General features: G+C 51.5%; 1 protein-coding gene across 1 annotated transcript in view; it reads right to left on the bottom strand.

Annotated features, from left to right (window-relative positions):
• The window catches only part of EBF2 (EBF transcription factor 2), a 207,019-nt gene extending 203,054 nt beyond the window's left edge, over nucleotides 1-3,965 (bottom strand). The window contains exons 1-2 of the mRNA XM_051831968.3: nucleotides 2,669-3,965; nucleotides 258-414 (exon numbers count right to left, since the gene is read on the bottom strand). Of these exons, the coding sequence (XP_051687928.1) occupies nucleotides 258-414; nucleotides 2,669-2,799 (288 nt within the window). The 5' untranslated portion in view covers nucleotides 2,800-3,965. The remainder of the gene's footprint in view (nucleotides 1-257; nucleotides 415-2,668) is intronic.
• Between the last annotated feature and the right edge of the window lie 15,046 nt (nucleotides 3,966-19,011).

Here is a 19,011-nt window from a genome sequence, read left to right as displayed (position 1 = left end):
AGGGTCACTCCACGACCTGGCACAGCTGATAACCCAGAGTTTCATTGCGCACAGCCGGTGCGCTCCTACGACGCAGGGTGCGGGAGTTGGGGGTGGGAGGAGGTGCGGGGAAATCGACTGATTTAGAGGCTGGGGGTGAGAAGCCTCAATTTATCATCCCTGATGATGCAAGCGGAAAAGTGTCGCGAGTGACAGATGGAATCTTTAGTGCTTTGCAAGGAGAGAGTTGGGGGTGGTGGTGGGGGGAGTCCGCTTACTTTGTCGTTTTCCACAAAGTCCACGAAGGCCGTGCGCTCGATCTCCACCGGCTGCCCCTGCCTGTCGTACAGCGCCAGGACGAAATGGAAGAAGTTGGACTTCCTCAGGTTAGAGGGAGGCTGCTTCTCAAAGTGGGCCCGGGACAGGGCAACCCCGCTGCGCAGGAGGAAACACAGGGGACAGCGACACGGGCAAGGAGAGAAACAATGACGTTAATAACGAACCCCGCAACTCCATACAGGGGCCAGGGGCCCAGGGTCCAAGGGCCTGGACCCTTTGGGCCTTTTTTTCAAGGTGGATTAAGAAGCGAGAACTCCTTAGAGGAGTCGAATGGCCACGCGGGTGGGGGCTGAGGGCCAGGTGTCCAAGCGAGGCCACCGCTCAGAGCTCACCGCTGGGTTTTCAGTGGAAACCCAAAGGCCCGGCTGCTGACCGTGGCCCAGCGCAGTACCCCGAGGCGGCAGCCCGCGCTCCGACCCCTTCAGGCTGTGCCGGTTCTCTCTCGGGCTCTGCCGACTGAGTCGGGACAAAAAGCTGGGGCTCACGGTTAGGGACCTAAGTTCCTCGTTTGCTTTTAAAGAGATGATCCTCTTACTTCATCTGAGTTGCCAGTCCTGGAGCCCCTGCCATAAGGCTCCCCAGCTAACTCGGACAGTAGTGGGCAAGAACCCCCAAAGAGCTAGCGTGAGGCCCGAGAGCCTAAATCTCATTCCTCCTGGCCTCATCCCCTTGGTTCCCTCGCTTTTCCGAAAAAGTGTGCCCGGGACAGTGACGGGGTGGAATCCCAGCGAACAGCACTGGGGACCGCGGGTCTTTGAGGGCCGCGCACACCGGTGCGCTCACCCCCGGCACTACCAACCATGCAGAAGCCAAAACACCGAGAGGCAGCCAGCGTCCTCGCCTGGGGTGGAGGCGATCCCCGCTCAAGCTGCGTTTCCAGTTGACGGCAGCCAAACCCACTGACCGTCAAACCCGAGTTGGGGGGCCAGGGAGGCGCCCTCCAGAGATCCCAGTGTGTGCGCGCACCTCCCCACCAACCTGTCGCAGCCTGTGCCAAGTCGGCTACCCGGTCACTTCTAACGGAAGACCTGGGGCGCCGGCGACCACACAGATGGCCGGAGCTGCCCCGCGGCTCTGGGCTCTCCTGGCCTGGTGTCCCACTGCAAGAGCACTTTTCGCTCTTCCCGAAGGTGTACCATTTTGGCTAGAATCCCCCCCAACGAGGGCTCTGCCAACTTTAAAAAACTCCGATTCGGGAAGGGAGGAAGGTGAGGAGGCATCTTGAAGGAGCCCAGCTAAGGAAGCGCGCCGCGGAGCCGGCTCTGCCGCGCTGCCGCCTTTCCCGCTGCTGGCAGCCCCGCTCCTGCCGGGACCGCGGCACAGGCTGCCACGGCGCGGTGCCCTCTGCCCGAGGGAACCCGCGCCCCCAGGCCCCGACCCACGGCAAGGAGTCTCCACCCGCACGAGGCCCAGAGCGCTGCGGCTTCTGCCTCCTCTCCACGGAGGGTGGCGCCGGGTTCGCTCTACCCGGGACACCTAGAGACGTGGCCTGCCTGGAAGAGGGGCCATTTCCCAGTGCGACGCCGCCGGGACTTAAAGGACGACCAGGAGGCCAGGTGGGGAGACGGAGGTCCTGGAAGAAGGGCTGCGCTCTTTGGGGATGAAGGGGCTGCAGACAAGGATGCGGAGCCCACAAACCCCAGCCCCGAAGTGGCGGACAGATATCCTCGCGAGTGGCACCCTGGACAAAGTGTCCAGTATCCCAGCGCGGGCGCCTGGAAACAAAGTGAACTTCGCGCACCGCACCGCTGGCGGCCTGCGGCCCCTGCGGCTGCCGGGCGGACCGGTTACTTCCCGCGCCTCTTTCTGCTTCCACGACTCCCTCTGCTGTGACTCCCGCGTCTCTTCTCGCGCCTCGCGTTCTCCCCCTTCCCGCCTCTGCGAGTCTGGTCTATCTCCAGCCGCTGCCCCTTCCTGGGCTGCCGGCGCCTCTCCTCGCCCAGGCGCCGCTGCAGCCTCGCCTGCGCCTCTCGCCGCCGCCGCCCTCCGGCCACCGAGCTCCCGCTCCTCGGGAACCGCCTGGCGTGATGCGGCAGGACAGGCACGGTGGAGAACCCCGGGGTCCGCGGCCGCCGGGGCCAGCCCGGGCCGCGCCGGCTCGCGGAGCTAGGGACTGAGCCTCGAGACGTCGGATGCGGCTTTACGTTCTGTCCCCTGGAGGGCGAAGCACACACACGACCCAGGCAGCGGCGGCCGCAGGGCCAGCGCGCCCCTGAGGGCGGCGACCGGCCCGCCCGAGGCGAGCCCCGCGACAGATGGGGGACCGCGGGGGAGCGGCGGCGGGCCGGGCGGCGGGGACGCGCGGGGCCGCGAGTCGCGCAGCGCGGTCCCTGCGCGGCCGCCTGGTTACCTCTGCGCCGCGACATTGGCGTCCACCACGCCGACGTTCCGGACCCAGGACCGCACCGAATCCATCTCCGCGCCCAGCGATTTCTCTTTCAGAGCTGGTCCTCGTCCTAAAGTATCTTGAATCCCAAACATTTACAAAGTCTGATCCTCTACTGTCTCTTTAAAATTAAGAGTTACAACACAGTCACGACTGCTCCCAACGCTGCCACCAAGCCGTCTCCTTGAAAGCAATCCAAGAAAAGGGATCAAGTGCTGAAGTTTGAGTCTCTCTTGAAAAAAAAAAATAAAGAATAATAATAACAACCCGGCCTTGGTTTCACGCGCGCGGTGCGGGCTGATGGAGCCCGAGTTTGGGGTTTTCTCCCGCGCAAGTTCAGATATGCCGCCCCAGGCCCCGTGCCCTAGGTTGTTCGCATTCTTCCAGCTGCAGTGCTGTTTCCACAAAGTGGTCACAATTTAGAAGCATCACCTGTTCTGGGAGAAACAGGAGATTGATGGCTGCCTAATCTCTCCCCTTCCTCCTGGTTCCCCCCTCCCTGCTCCTCCCCACCGCTCCAATTTAGAGAGGGAAAAAAAAAATCCCCAGCAGGATCAGTTGTAAAAGGAAGGGGAAGACCCGGAGCGGAGAGGAGGCGGTGGCTGCGAGCGCCGCGGAACCGGGCTGCAGCCGCGCGCGGGACCCATGAATGGGTTACTACGGCCTGGGCAGCCGGAGGCGGAGCCGCGGCCCGATAAGGAGCCTCATTTGCATGGGCGCTCGGGATTGGCCGGCGCCGGGCAAGCCGGGCCGACGTCCTCCGGCGGCGCGCGCCACGCTCTGCGTTGCCGGGAGTCCGGGAGGTGAAAGGGGACAGAAAGCTGTGGGCGCCGCGTCCTTGTCCGAACCCGCTGTGCGTGGCGTGCGTGGGATGGGGGCCCCCAAACTCTGCCTGGAGGTGGGGTGGTTCAAGGTGTCCCCTGCTGACCGGGGACACACTGGCTCGGGCTAGCCACGTGAACGGGAAGCCTCTGCGGACCCTGCCTGCACACGCGGGTTTTTGCAGTCCTGCCGGGAGGCAGAGAAGTTCCCGGGTCCGGGTCTGTGCGAGAGAAGCCGCGCAGGGTGTGACCCCACGCGCTAGCGTTAGTGCACACGTTCCTCCAGGCACCCGGCTTCCCAAGTCTCCTGGAGTTTCGCGGCGACACTCAGATGTTGCGTGCGGTTTGCAAGTTGTCGGGGGAGGGGTGCAGACGAGCGAGGCGCGAGTGTTGTTCAAATAAATACAGCGTCGGGTAAACCGCCGAGGTGCTCAGGGAAACACCCCCGGGCGGCGCGAGCACTCCAGAGGCTGCTGACAGGTCGTGGCAGGCGGAGCGCGCGAGCGGCCGGGGCGCGGTCCTGGGGCGTGGGCGCCGCCGTGGAGCCGCGGTTGCGGAGTGGCAGCAACTTCGCCCCGCGCACGGCTGAAACCCTAGACGGCTTTTCAACTGCGTGGGGCAGCTCCTGGTGCCTGTCTTTAAAAACAACAACTCTCCTGGCTGGGTGTTATTTTCTTGCTTCTCCTTTTGTATTCTGATCTGTGCGTAGATCTGCTGCTGAACTCTAGAACACCCGCGCGAAAACAGATTTGAAGACAATGAATGCAAATCTGTGCTCAAAGACCATCTGCCGTGGAGGAGACAATCAGCTGTTCCGCGGTGCGAGCGCCTGCGCCCGCGTCTCCCGGCCTCATTACGGAGAGGGCCTGCCCGGAAGCCTGCGTTGCATTCGGGAGAGCCCCACTCCCACCCCTCCCACTCACCACCATCACCGCCCCCTGGGGACTCGGATCTAAGGTCCAGACCCCTTAGGTGGAGGTGAACGCTCGCCAGTGACTGCGAGCGTTGCAGCTCGCGGACACGGCGCCTCTCCAAACTCGCGCGTCCGCGGCGACACGAAGCTCGCGCTTTCGGAAACGGCGCTGTGTGCGGAAAGGGACATGTGCGCGCCGCCACCCCTGCCCAGGGGCGAACCGTGCGGCCCGACGCCGGGCGGGCGGGCGGGCGGGACGGCGTTCTGGAAGCCCGGGTCTCCACTGCTGGAAGCCAGCGGGTAGCGGACGGGTTTGCGGACCCTGTCTGCGAGACCCGGGCTCCCGGGACTGGGTAGCCAGCCGGCTGGGGGGAGGGAAGGAAAGAGGAGCTGAAACCCCGCCTTTGAGTTGTGTCCACTGGAGTTCGCCGACCCCAGGACTCTGGCTTGGCTCACCTCGTTGGACAAGACCCAGAAAAACAGTGAAAGCCCAGTAAAACAGGAGTTGCCCAAAGAAACAAGACGCAGAGAACTGTGTAAGATGGAACTATCCTCTATCCACTATTAAACGTAGGATTCGTGGATAAGTTCAGCCCCTACCAAAACTAACCAATGAACCGTCGACCCCTGCCCGCTCTTGATAAACCTCTCCGAGCCTCAAGTAACTTCCCCGCATCCCATTCCTCCTCCGGGGTTGCCTGCAGTGGGCCCTCGGGCTCCCAGTGGAGCTCCGTGTGCTTGAGCCCGCGGGGATCGTGTTTTACCAAGGAGCCTTTGATGTGCACCCTACGCTGCCGGGGAAGGGCGCCATCGTACCCTACGGGGTCGCTGGTCAGCAGTGGGCCCGGGCCTTGTCCGGACAGTCTGCCCCTCGGGCTCAGGTTGGCTTGGGTTAAAGGGCAGAGCCGGGGTCCAGGACGCGGCCGGCTTTTCTCGCTGGTAACAGCTGCCACCCGAATTATGCCCCTCAGGAAGCGAATGAATTGCTCCTTTCTCCCAGCCCCCTGCTGCCTGCCTCAACCCAGACGGCCAAGCGGGGATAGCCCCGCCACCCCCACACCCAGGGACAAGGTCAAGGGCCGCGACGCCTGCCCCGAGGTAGTTCGGGGGGAGCTGTGGCCCCGGAACTGGGACCGGGTTGGGAGGACCGCACCGCTCCTCGCCAGCGGGGCCAAGGGCGCCCGCCCCACCGCCGCGCAGGAGGGCACAGAAGTTCCCTCTCCGCCAGGAGGAAGTTGTCCCGCGAGCGCTGGGGACAGACAGCGCGGCCTGGGGCGCGGCGGCACCGCGCCTCAGTTTTCGCTGCGCCTGGGCGCTGAGCGCTTCTGCCCACCGAGTTGCTTTTCCATTGTGTCCCTATTGGTTCGGGGGAGCGGAGGGCGCAGAGTTGACCACCCGCGCGGCAGCAGCGCTGGGTAAGGCTGAGTCGGGCAACGGCGGCTGCGTCTGAAAGGTCCTTCCTATTGCCTCGGGCGGCCCCCTAACAAACCTCCTTTCTGAACAAGCAGCACAAAACCCGCCCCGAGCCTTGCGGGGGCCGGGTAGGCGCAGCTGGGGCCGACGGAAGCAGGGCCCGGAGGGGGTGCGGAACTGCGGAGCCCGGGTGCACGCCTCCGGCTCCCGCCCGCGGGCTTTGTTGCGCCCCTAGCCCAGGTCGGAAAAAATCCAAATGAACACTATGAAAACTCATGATCTCCTAGGTACACCAAACTGGAGTAGTGATCCCGGTGTTCCGTCTCCACTCGGACCCCTCCGTCCCAAATAACTCTCGGGACTTTACCTGTTTCACAATTCACAGCTGCACCTCCGAACACGTGCAGTGTGTCCTCGCCACGGGTTTCAGGCCCGTTTGCCGGGTTTCGTCCGGTCCGCTCATCCCTGAGCGCCGCGTCTCTCCTCCGGCCAGAAATTTGGAAATCTGCCTTAAAAGTTGCCCTCTGGGCCACGTTCTCTCCCGGGCGGCGCCCTGGGGTAAATTCAGAGGTGCTAGACCCGTCCATCCCTCGGGGTTCTCACCCCTCACCTCCTGGCGCACACACTTGCAGCGTTGAGTCTACGCAGCCCTAAGCACTCAACTAGTCTAGTCCTGGGGAATTCGATCCACAGGGCCAGGCAGTGTGGGTTTTGCAAATGAAATAAGTGGCCTTCTCCTTGGCCTCTCTTCGGAGGTGAATCGTGTGTGTGTGTGTGTGTGTGTGTGTATAGTTGCGGTCTTTGCTGTTTATTTGCCCAGCTAGGAATATATGACTGTGCTCGACATCTCAGACCATCTCAATCACAATTCCTCGTGAAATGGTTTTTCAAGTATCCAACTTCATGAACTTCCACTCCGGATCGCAACTGTGACATTTTTCATCTGGAAACCAGGCTGGAGAGGGAGGTAGAAATACACAGCAGATCTCTCTCTCTGGGACTCCGCCATCCACACGGAGCAGTTCCCTTGCAGCAAGCACACTTTGGTCCGAAGAGGATGCACTTCTTGCATTGTTTCTCCACGGCGAAGAAGAGCGGGTACATTGGCTGAAATACTGAAGCATGGAAGAAAGCTTCATGGGCTCAGGCACGTGCCTTGGCCAGTTGGGTCCCCGCGTTGAAGGGGCCAGGTCGGGCTCTGCCCAGCTGGGCAGCTCCAGAATGTCTCTTTCTCCTCGGGCTCACCGGCTTCCTCCCTCCTCAACTCTAACCCGTTCTCCTCCCCACGGTGTCCACAGCGGAAAGACCCTTCCTTCCTTATTCCTTCCTTCCCTTATTCTAGGTATAGGGAGGGAGAAAGCCTGAGCCAATACAGAAAACCAGAGAGGGGAACAGCAGCCGGGAGGGCAGTGTGTGGCCGGGCAGGTGAATGTGGTGGGGGTCAGGAGGTCTGGAGAGAAGTGCCTGGCGCGACTCCCGCCCGAAGCTGGGGACCCAGTCTCGCGGGTGGTGGTGAGGGGGCCCTTTCTTGGGGCCATGCTGGGTGAAACCAGCCAATGGCAGCCCCTTCCAGGAACCTGTGCGCCAAGGCGAAGGTGATGCGTCTCCGTCACCGCAGTCCCAGGGGCGCGGCGCCGACCCGCATTGCGGGGCCGGATGGAGCAGGGGTCCATACACCGTAAGACCGAGAGGAAGACACCCACGAGCAGAGGCAGGCGCCTTCTCACCCCGAAACTACACGGCGACACATCTGGAGGGATTTCCTTGTCCCCATCTTACAGATGAGCAAAATGAGGATGAGCGGTGACAAGGGACGCCCCAGATGACATTCGGGGAACAACGACCCGCTTCCAAGACTCCACCACAGCGCGCAGCGGGCCTTCAAAAAGGGAAAACTTCACTGCGTCCCCCACTGCTTCCCTGCTTTGCTCCGCTCAGTTGAGGGGAACGATACCCGCAAAGCGCCTCCGAAATTCCCCCCTTTCCGGGTGGTCCCCGCCCCGCTCCAGGCAGCAGGGGAAAGCCCGCGGGACCTCCGGGCTCCCTCCCGGCTCTCTCGGCGGAGGTGTGAGCGATGTGTTGATTATGCATCTTTTTGCCGAGCGCACTCTCGGCCGCGGCCCGCGCCGCCACATTTCACACGTACGTTCGCGCGCGCACTCTTACGCGCGCCCACCCCAGCCCGGCGCGCGCTGCTTCAGCCCGCTCGCCCGGGGGCTGCCCCTCGTGGGGAGGTAGTTTTCGGGTGAGAGAGAGGTGACCAAGGCTCTCACCCCTCCCCACCTCCAGCACAAGCTGCCTCTGGCTTCAAGCCCCCAGAAACATGGCCTTGGTCTTCAGATGCAACTTTCTGCTTCATAATCCTCTTGTTTTCCCAATCCACCCTCCCGGGTATGCAAGGCTGGGAGGTGGAGTGCGGCTACAATTATGGCACCGGCTGCAATTCCATTCTAGTTGGCACTGGGAGATCTTCTCCACCAACGCATCACTTCCGCACGCACTGCACAGCCCAGGTGGCGAGCTCAAGTTTTCCTTAACGGTGTAAAAACAGTGGATTTCTAACTGTACCCCCACCCCCATCACTGCCCAGGGCCTGGCAATTCCATTTCTGGTTCCTGGAACCCCACGGGGAAGCAGGTCTCTCATTTTGGTGCGGGGAGATCCATCCAAGGCGTGCGCAAGTGGTGCACGCTCAAGCCTCTGGCTTGGACAACGGACAGCGCCTGCCCTAGGGGCAGCTACTCAGCCCTCCCCTCGTACAGACGCGGGCCTCTGAGCCTAGGGGATCAACGCGGTGGGATGGTCCCGGGGCAGGGACCCTTTATTTGCACCTTTTAGAGCAAGCAGTGCTTGAGGCAATGGTGGCCGCGCCACATAGGGGGCGCTGGACTAATCGCCAAGGGCGGCTCACATCTTGGGCGCTCCCTGAAGAGCTAAGCCTGGGCAGATTCGTCCGCTTCCATGGTCTCCACACTGGCAGCTTTGGTATCCGCAGACCTAGGTTAGAGGTTGATCTTATTCCAGAGTTGATCTTACTCTTCTGAACCTCAGTTTCCGTCTAATAAAATGGAAATATTTATTCACCGTAGCTCCGCTTGCTTTAATGCCAAGGAGACACCTGGCACGAAACAGGTGTTCCATCTATGCGTGCGTCCCTTCAGCACCTGCATACGGAAAATGACCGTGATCATATTGGCTCACTGGACTCGCCTGTGGGTCTCCCATGAGGAGGATTGTCTTACCCTGTGACCAGGGAGTGCTTCAGGCAGGAATTTTGAGTTGCTAGTCTTTTTTGTTTGTTTTTAAACAGCCCCTGGGTTTTGTGGGTGTTCAGGTTTTTTAGGAGTTTGTTCTTTAAAACACGGAATGGTGTTGAGTGAAGGGCTTTGGAACCGTTCGGCACCCGCGGGTGGCACAGAGCATGGAAGACAACGGAGTGGGGCCTTTCCCGGGAAAGGGACGCGACTTCCACGGAGGCTGTGCCAGGGGCTCTGCGCTGCCTTTTGGGCGCGGCCGTCGTCCGCAGGTCGCCCCTCTCGGATTCCTGTGCGTTTCTCTGCGCGACCGCTGCAGGCGGGCTGGCGTGCTGGGATAGCGGAACTCGCCAGAGGATTGAACAAAATCGCACCCAGTTCTCCACAGGTCCTTGGGTTTGTGTGACAGTCAATGCGCGGTTCACAGCGAGAGCGCGGAATTACGTCCCGCCCTGCACCCCGCGCAGGAGGAGCTGTGGCTCTCCAAGAACCGAGGGTCTCGGTCCCCCGAGAGCTGAGCTCCCGCAGCTGCGCTTTCCGGAGTCCGGCTGGAACGAAGCCTGGAGAGAGCGGAGCTAGAGGCGGAGGGCTGGCGGAACGAGCTCGCAGGTGGCAGGGAAGGGGTGAGCGCGTGTCGAGGAGAGGTTTGAAAATATTCTGGCTCACAGGATTCGCCTCCTAGAAGCCCCTTTATTTGCACCTTTTATGCAAAGACAATGTATGCTCACAGCAGAAAATACATACAAAAACAAAAGACATTTATAACCACTTCTGATAACTTCCACGTAAATGATTACTGATAGTATTTGAATAGGTTTTCTCCCAGCCTTTGTTTTATGTACATTTCTATAAACTGCGAATTAGAGCATACACTATTTACTGATTACCACGTTTCGACTCACTTAATGTAGTATATCTTCCCTTCCCATTAAATATTGTTCTACAGTAACATATAACTTTGGTAGAGTATCTCATTATCCGTATCATCAGTTACTCAGCCAGTCTACTGTTGTTGGACATGTTTCTAATTCTGCTCTATTATAAACAACACTGTGATGAACATCTTTGCAGCTGTAGTTTTCGCCTATGGTTCTTCTCTTACCAAAGAGTCCTAAAACTAAAACTGCAAAATCAAAAGCTATGTGTGTTTTTATGTCTGGATACAGATGAACAAATTGGTCTCTTGACCAAATTTACACTTCCATCAGCAAAACTTTAGATTGCCTTTCCATCCTCCCAACCTTCCTCATCCTTGGAGTTATTTCAAAAATTTACTAGTTTTATAGTTTGGACATTACCTTTGGTACTTTAGTTGTAGTTTGTGAATTTCCAGCAAAGTGACATTGATTGTCATACATATTTTTGGCCAGTGTACATCTCTGTGGAGTTGCAAGTTGCTATTTTATTAAGGATGTTGATGGGGCTGGTGCTGTGGCATTGTGGGTAAAGCTGCCACCTACAGTGCTGGCATCCCATATGGGCGCCGGTTCAAGCCCTGACTGCTCCACTTCTGATCTGGCTCTCTGCTATGGCCTGGGAAAGCAGTAGAGGATGGCCCAAGTCCTTGGGCTCCTGAACCCACATGGGAGACCCGGAAGAAGCTCCTGGATCCTGGCTTTGGATTGGTGCAGCTCTGGCTATTTTGGCCATCTGGGGAGTGAACCAGTGGATGGAAGACCTCTCTCTCTCTCTCTGCCTTTCCTTCTCTTTCTGTGTAACTCTGACTTTCAAATAAATAAATAAATCTTTAAAAAAAAAAAAAAAAAAAGGATGGACTGGCGCCGCAGCTCACTAGGCTAATCCTCCACCAGCTGCGCTGGCACCCTGGGTTCTAGTCCCGGTTGGGGTGTTGCATTCTGTCCCAGTTGCTCCTCTTCCAGTCCAGCTCTCTGCTGTGGCCTGGGAAGGCAGTGGAGAATGGCCCAAGTGCTTGGGCCCTGTGCCCACATGGGAGACCAAGAGGAAGCACCTGGCTCCTGGCTTCGGATTGGCGCTGACCAATGCGCCGGCCTTAGCAGCCACTTGGGGGGTGAACCAATGGAAAAAGGAAGACCTTTCTCTCTGTCTCTCTCTCTCACTGTCTAACTCTGCCTGTCAAAAAAAAAAAAAAAAAAGCATGAACCAGAATGCTATCACAAGTAATTCTTTCTTCTTTTAATATTCAAGAAAATTAGTCCATTTTCCAGCCGAAAATATGCAATAAAATTAAAAATGTTTGAGAGTTACATAATAGACACTGCTGACCTTTGGAATTATCCCTTGCCATTGAATGGACAGATCTGGAGGGAAAGAAATTAAACTGCAAAACTCAAAAAGAAGATATGTATATATATGCATTCATATATATACATATATATATATATATATATATTTACACCAACTAAACACATACACAAATTGGATATTAGGAAGTTTTGCTTAAATTCTCTGGGTGTTTATGAACATGCTGACCAGACTATCAGGCCTGGGTCATAATAATGCCAGAAGAAAATCTTTGTAGAGAACTCCAGAGAAAAACAATTAATTTCATAAACTTAAATATAAGAGTGGGAATAAGAGAGGGAGGAGATGTACAGTTTGGGACATGCTCAATCAGACTTGCCCCAAATGGTGGAGTTAGAAATGTGCCAGGGGATTCCAACACCATCCCATCAAGGTGGCATGTACCAATGCCATCTCACTAGTCCAAGTGATCAACTTCAGTTCACAATTGATCACACTGATAGGTCTAAGATTCAAAGGGATCACACAAACAAGACCAGTGTCTGTGAATACTAACTGATAGAATCAAAAAGGGAGAGAATGATCCAACATGGGAAGCAGGATACACAGCAGACTCATAGAATGGCAGATGTCCTAAATAGCACTCTGGCCTCAGAATCAGCCCTTAAGGCATTTGGATCTGGCTGAAGAGCCCATGAGAGTATTTTAGGCATGGAAAGCCAAGACACTCTGGAAAAAAGAAAAGAGGACCTAAATGAAAGATCTCTGCGAATGAGATCCCAGTGGAAAGAATGGGGCCATCAAAGAAGGAGGTACCTTTCTCTGAAGGGAGGAGAGAACTTCCACTTTGACTATGACCCTGTAGGAATAAGATCTAAGTTGGCGAATCCAAAAGGCTTCCATAGCCTTGGAACTCATGACTAGAGCCTAGGGAGATTACTGATGCCATAAACAAGAGTGTCAAATTGTTAAGTCAACAACAGGAGTCACTGTGTACTTACTCTCCATGTGGGATCTCTGTCCTTAATGTGTTGTCCAATGTGAAGTAATGCTATAACTAGTACTGAAACAGTATTTTTACACTTTGTGTTTCTGTGTGGGTGCAAACTGATGAAATCTTTACTTAATATATACTAAATCGATCTTCTGTATATAAAGAGAATTGAAAATGAATCTTGATGTGAATGCAATGGGAGAGGGAGCGGGAGATGGGAGGGGTGTGAGTGGGAGGGAAATTATGGGGGGGGGGGAGCCAATGTAATCCATAAACTGTACTTTGGAAATTTATATTTACTAAATAAAAAAAGGAAAAAATGTGAAAAAAAAAAAAAAAAGGATGTTGAATTTTAACTTATCATGTATGTTGTAGATATTTCCCCCAGTCTTTGTTTGTCTTTAATTTTGTTTATGATAATTTTTGGTGCGCAGATGTAAATATATTTTATCAATAAAGTTTTCATCTGTGAGTGACAAAATAAGTGACTAATAGTGCTTTAGGCAATAAAGACATTTAATTGTCTCATACAAGAACTCTGCTGGTGGATGGCCTAGGTTAGGTGTTGCACTTGCTGGAGCCACAAACAACCCTGGTTCTTCTACTCTTCACCCCAGCATCCTTTGCATGTTGGTTTAAAGCTCATGTTCACTGAGTCAGGTCTAAGATGGCTGATGCAGTGGCAAACATAGCACACATTTAAGGCAGAAAGCAAGAGGAACAGAGGTACTAGCAGCTTCTGCAAAGTATACACTTTTCCAGAGTCAGCCCTTGTGTCTCCTTGGTCATAACTGAATCACTGACCATCCACAGGCAGATTGGTAGCTGGAAAAGCTACCATGTGGGATCCTCTTTTGAGAGAAGGCTCAGAGATGAGAACTGAGAATGATAGTTGGATTAGGCAACAGATCAAGCTCTCCAAAAAAAAAGTCTCTATATGTTGTTAAATCATTCATGTTTTCCTCTATGAAATTCTCCCTTTGTATCAGACTTAGGTAATCTTTCCCATTCCAAAATAATTTAAATATTAACATAGTTTCTTATGATTTTTCTATTTCCATTAAAGTTTTTGCCTGAATAGATTTTTTTGTCACTAAGGTCTTGGTTTTACTTTCAACAGTAAGCACTAAATTTTAGAAGACTCCCTTAAATACAAGGTTAGCAAAGTTTATGAGAAAGTAGAACTATATTTTGGTGAAAAATATTTGGGGGAGGGGTGGTGGCATTGTGGCATAGTGGGCTAAGCTGCTACCTGTAATGCCATCGTCCCATATGGGCATTGATTCGATTCCTGGCTGCTTCACTTCTGATCCAGCTCCCTGCTAATGCACTTGAGAAAATGGCAGAAGATGGCCCAAGTTTTGGGCCCCGCTACCCACATGGGAGACCCAGATGAAGCTCCTGTCCTGGCTTTGGCCTGGCCCAGACCTAGCTGTTGTGGCCATTTGGGGAGTGAACCAGCATATGGAAGACCTCATTCTCTGCCTCTCCCTCTCTCTCTCTGTAACTCTGCCTTTCAAATAAATAAATACATTCATCTTTTAAAAATTGTTTAAAGCCATGCACACTTTTTTCATAATATGCATTTTTGTGAACTTTTTGAAGACCCCTTCATAAATACATTGAAACATCTAATTGATTCACACTTTTATTCAAAGTGCATTTGCTATTTATATATCAACCATATGTCATCTGAAGTTTATTTTGGTTTATGTTGAGAGGTGGAAATCAAACTCATGTGACCAAATTGTTAATTGTACCAATAGCATTTATTATAAATCCATAATTCCCAAATATGAAATATAAATATTTCTCTTTTAAAATATTTATTTATTTGAAAAACAGAGTTACAGAGAGAGGCAGAGAGAGAGGTCTTCCATCCCCTGATTTACTCCCCAAATGGCTCGACAGCCAGAGCTGTGCTGATCCGAAGCCAGATGCCAGAAGCCAGGAATTTCTTCCGGGTCTCCCACATGGGTGCAAGGCCCCAAGGACTTGGGCCATCTTCTACTGCTTTCCTAGGCCACAGCAGAGAGCTGAATCAGAAGTGGAGCAGCCGGGACTTGAACTGGCACCAATATGGGATGCCAGCAATGCAGGTGGAAGCTTTACCCACTATGTCACAGAGCTGGCCCCTATCTTTTTAATTATATGTATATATAAGTAGATAGATAATTTGTCAAAGTAGAGTTGGAAATTTACGAGTAATTTAAAAACTAGGAAAACCAAGTTTTTTAGATTATGCATTTTCTTCTATGTTTTGCAGTAAATTTTGTAAGAGTCCTTATATAGGTCCAGCAAAATTTTATTGAAATTATTCATAGGTACTTAGTAAATTTTTTTCTGTTGTAGCTCCTGATTATAACCAAAATATAAGGAAATTACTGATTTATTATGCACTCATTTTATATAACTCTTATTAGTTGAATATAATTTTTTAATTCAGTTAGATTTTCCAGATAAACAATTATGTCACCTACTTAATGACAATTTTATTCTTTCCAATAAACATACCTGGTTTATTTTTCTTATTTTATTGCATTGGCTAGGATTGCTAATACAATGGCAAATTATGGAAGGGTTGGAGATAAACTTTGTCTATCCTGGATATTACTGATGTTTTTAGTATCTCATTATTAGTTTGAACCTTGGTGTCAGCTATATTAATAAAAATTTCCCTTAGGTTAGTAAGAATGTTGATCACAAACACCTGTTGACTTGTATAAAATATATTTTAACACATATTAGGTGATCATAGAGCTTGTCTCCTCTTTCTACAGTGATGCTTGATTATATTAATACATTTAATAATGTTGTGCTATCCTTGCCTTTCTATAATAAACCCAACATGGTTAATCAGTTGTTCATTTATTTGCTCATTACAAAGTTATTGCATACTGACCTTACTGGGACACTGCGATAAACAAAGCTAGGTGTGTGCCCTTGTGGAATTTACATTCCAATGAGGAAGATGGAGGTTGTGCCATAATTATTTCTTCTTAATTCTGTTTTTACAGGTGAATTTGATTGCTTGACACCCATCATTTACTTCCTTCCTGTTGTGTGCTTTCTTGTCCTGAACTTAAGTTCTTTGGTGTTCAGTGAGTCATTCCTGAAGGCCCTTCTTGGAAGTTGCTTTCCAGCTTTTCCAGTCATTTTTCAGACTCCAAATTCCCTTTTGCTACATTTCTTTCTGCCTCTGGTGTTCGGAAGAGTTTCTGCTTCTTGCACCAAACCCCAATAAGCATATATAGTTATATATATATGTATATGTGTGTGTGTGTGTATGAGAGAGATGGTAAAATAATTTCTGTAAAAATACTTTCTATAATTACATTCAGATCTCTTTTAAATAGCATGGAATCTATATTCTTTTTTTTTTTTTTTTTTGACAGGCAGAGTGTACAGTGAGAGAGAGGGACAGAGAGAAAGGTCTTCCTTTGCTGTTGGTTCACCCTCCAATGGCCGCCGCGGCCAGCGTGCTGCGCTGATCTGAAGGCAGGAGCCAGGTGCTTCTCCTGGTCTCCCATGGGGTGCAGGGCCCAAGCACTTGGGCCATCCTCCACTGCACTCCCTGGCCACAGCAGAGAGCTGGCCTGGAAGAGGGGCAAGCGGGACAGAATCCGGCGCCCCGAGCGGGACTAGAACCCAGTGTGCCGGCGCCGCAAGGCGGAGGATTAGCCTAGTGAGCCACGGTGCCGGCTTCGGAATCTATATTCTATAAATTTTTTAAAAAGATTTATTTATTTGAAAGTCCGAGTTACACAGAGAGAGCAGAGACAGAGAAAGAGAGGTCTTTCATCTGATGGTTCACTCCCCAGTTGGCCACAAGGGCCAGAGCTGCACCGAACTAAAGCCAGGAGCGAGGAGCCTCTCCTGGGTCCCCCATGTGGGTGCAGGGGCCCAAGGACTTGGGCCATCTTCTACTGCTCTCCCAGGCCATAGCAGAGAGCTGGATTGGAAGTGGAGCAGCCAGGCCTCAAACCAGCGCCCATATGGGATGCCGGCACTTCAGGCCAGAACATTAACCTGCTATGCCACAGCACCAGCCCCATATTCTATAAATTAATAGCACTTACCATAAGGCATGGAAGCTTTGCAAAGTTATCTAATTTATTTGGTGATGATTGCTTAAACCAGGTTTTCTTATCTCTTGTCAAATATATTTGGGTAATTCTTACTCTCATAAAAATGATCTGTATCATTGGTATTTTAAAATAAGTTATCATAGAGCTGTACCATGTTTTCTGCTATAATTTTAATTTTTTATATTTGAAAAAAATATTTTCTCATTTCCACTGTTGAATATTTGCATTTTGTGTTTATTTTGTTTTTATTCATTAAGACTTTTCCAGCTTATACTCTCATTAACAGCACACTATTTACTGAAACTTCCTAAGTTGGGCCAACCTGATAAGTGTAAAATTAAATCCCTGTGTTATTTTAATGTGTATTTTTTGATGTCTAGTGAGTTGAATGTCTCTTCAAACACTTCCTAGGTTTTTGGACCCACTCCAGTAATTCTTCTTCTTCCACTGGTTTTTCATCCTTGGAGGGTGTTACTGCTGCTGCTGCAGATGACTGACACTGAGTGCCTCATACTGTCGGGTGCTAATCCATTGTCAACCTTAGATGTTAGAAATATGGCCTCTTAGGGGGGCCGGCGCTGTGGTGTAGCGGGTAAAGCTGCCACCTGCAGTGCCAGCATCCCATATGGGTGCCAGTTTGAGTCCTGGCTGCTCCACTTCTGATCCAGCTCTCTGCTATGGCCTGGGAAAGCAGTAGAAGAAGGCCCAAGCCCTTGGGACCTTGTACCCGCGTAGGCAACCCAGAAGAAGCTCCTGGCTCCTGGCTTCTGATCGGTGCAGCTCTGGCAATTGTGGCCAACTGGGGAGTGAACCATCGGATGGAAGACCTCTCTCTCTCTCTCTCTCTCTCTCTCTCTCTCTCTCTCTCTTTCTGCCTCTCCTTCTCTCTCTGTGTAACTCTGACTTTCAAATAAACAAATAAATCTTTAAAGAAAGAAAGAAATACGGCCTCTTGTCTGTCAGTTTCTCCATGACTGTCAGTGGTGATTAGAAATGCTTCATTTTTGTTTAAGCAAATTCACCCATTTTTTTGCTTTGGGGTCTTTTTAAGAAGTCTTTTTGAAACTCAAGATCTCAGACAAATTCCCCTACACACTATTATTACACTTTTGTCTTTTCACGCTCAGGTGCTTAATCTCACTTGGGTTTAATCTGTGATGTGATCTAAAATAGTGGTCCAGATTTTATTTTCTCCAGTGAGTGAGCTGATCTAACGATCACTTCATCAAATATCTTGTAACATGTTGAGAAAGCAAACTGTCCCTAAAAGGGTTTGGGACAGACCTTTACTTATGTATTAGTAGATGTAGTTTACAGTTCCTCCTGCGAAATAATTAGCATTCTTGCATGAGTTGCTTTTGCTTTGTTTTGCTTTGTTTTGTTTTGTTTTTGGTAGACCGCACTGAGATTAGGAATGCCTTCTGAGAAGTTATTGGTAGCATGCAATCTGATCATATGAACTGGCGCCCTCTTCCTACATTTATCTGTAAACTTCTTCTCTTCCAGTCTTCTAAGTGGACTCTCTCCCCCATGGCAACTTTGAAGTAAAATTTTGGCACAGCTGTATAATCATTCTGTCAGAAAGTTGCTTTAACAGCAGCCTATACAGTTTTCAGTTCTTCATTGAGATAACATTTCTCAGTTGACCAAAATACCTTTTAAGATAATTTTTGTGAAATGATAGGTGGATAGTCTCATTTATTACAAAATCACTGCTTCCATCCTAGCTCTTTTTGCTAACAATCCCCAAGAACTGTTCAGAATCCTTTTGCCAATTGTTTAAGTGTCAGCACCCGGTGTTCACTCTTATTAAGATGACGGTTGTTTGAAAGTGTTATTTTCTGAGTAATTCTACGCTAGTTCATCAGATTGGTCTCCTTCTTGTAAGCTGTGAGTCCTCTTACTGTGTCCAGAGTTTGCTCTTCCTACAGAGGGGAGTCAACATGGAAACTCAGAGCAGCTACTTGATATCTCAGTGCTTCACTGACTTCATCTATAAAACACGATGATGACCCATTGTAGCAACTTCTGTTATGTTTCCAGGTAACAAGAGTGGAGGTAGAGGCTTGAGTAGATTTTTGTTGAGATCCTCCAGGCCTCGTGAAGAAAGGAGGTAAACATTTAGAATTATTATACACTTTGCTTTTCTAGAGGTAAGCTCCCCTGGTCTATGGAGATTAGGAAAGCAGCTGCAGCCGGAGGTGGCCACACTACAGTGCTTCATCTGCGTATCTGACGGTCTCCTTTTCATGTTTACTGGGCCAGTCTCCACAGTGCTCACTCTGTTTCAGAAGAATCCCCAAAGTGGTGACTAATGCTAATGTTGGAGCAGTCCCCTCACTCAGAATCCCTGCACCCAGTGGCTGGCTCAGAGACCCAGGTGGAACTGAAAGCTACCCACACCATCACCAGTCCTGCCTGCTCCAAATTAGGGCATGCTGGTGGGGTGACTTCCACTGGTCCCTAGGTAGTTTTTCATCTGTAGAAAATACATGAAAAGAATGCCAAGGAAACACCTGTCTAGGCAAACCCTACTCTTCAATCCAATTGCACCTGTAATATGTCTTAGAGAAATTTCTTGAAGTTTATTGTATGAGAATG

The sequence above is a fragment of the Oryctolagus cuniculus genome, chromosome 2 (genome assembly GCF_051225735.1).
Source record: "Oryctolagus cuniculus isolate XC-2025 breed Fujian yellow rabbit chromosome 2, ASM5122573v1, whole genome shotgun sequence".
Taxonomy (NCBI): domain Eukaryota; kingdom Metazoa; phylum Chordata; class Mammalia; order Lagomorpha; family Leporidae; genus Oryctolagus; species Oryctolagus cuniculus.
Note: the sequence above shows the minus strand (reverse complement) of the source record. Positions and strands in the feature narration are given on the sequence as shown.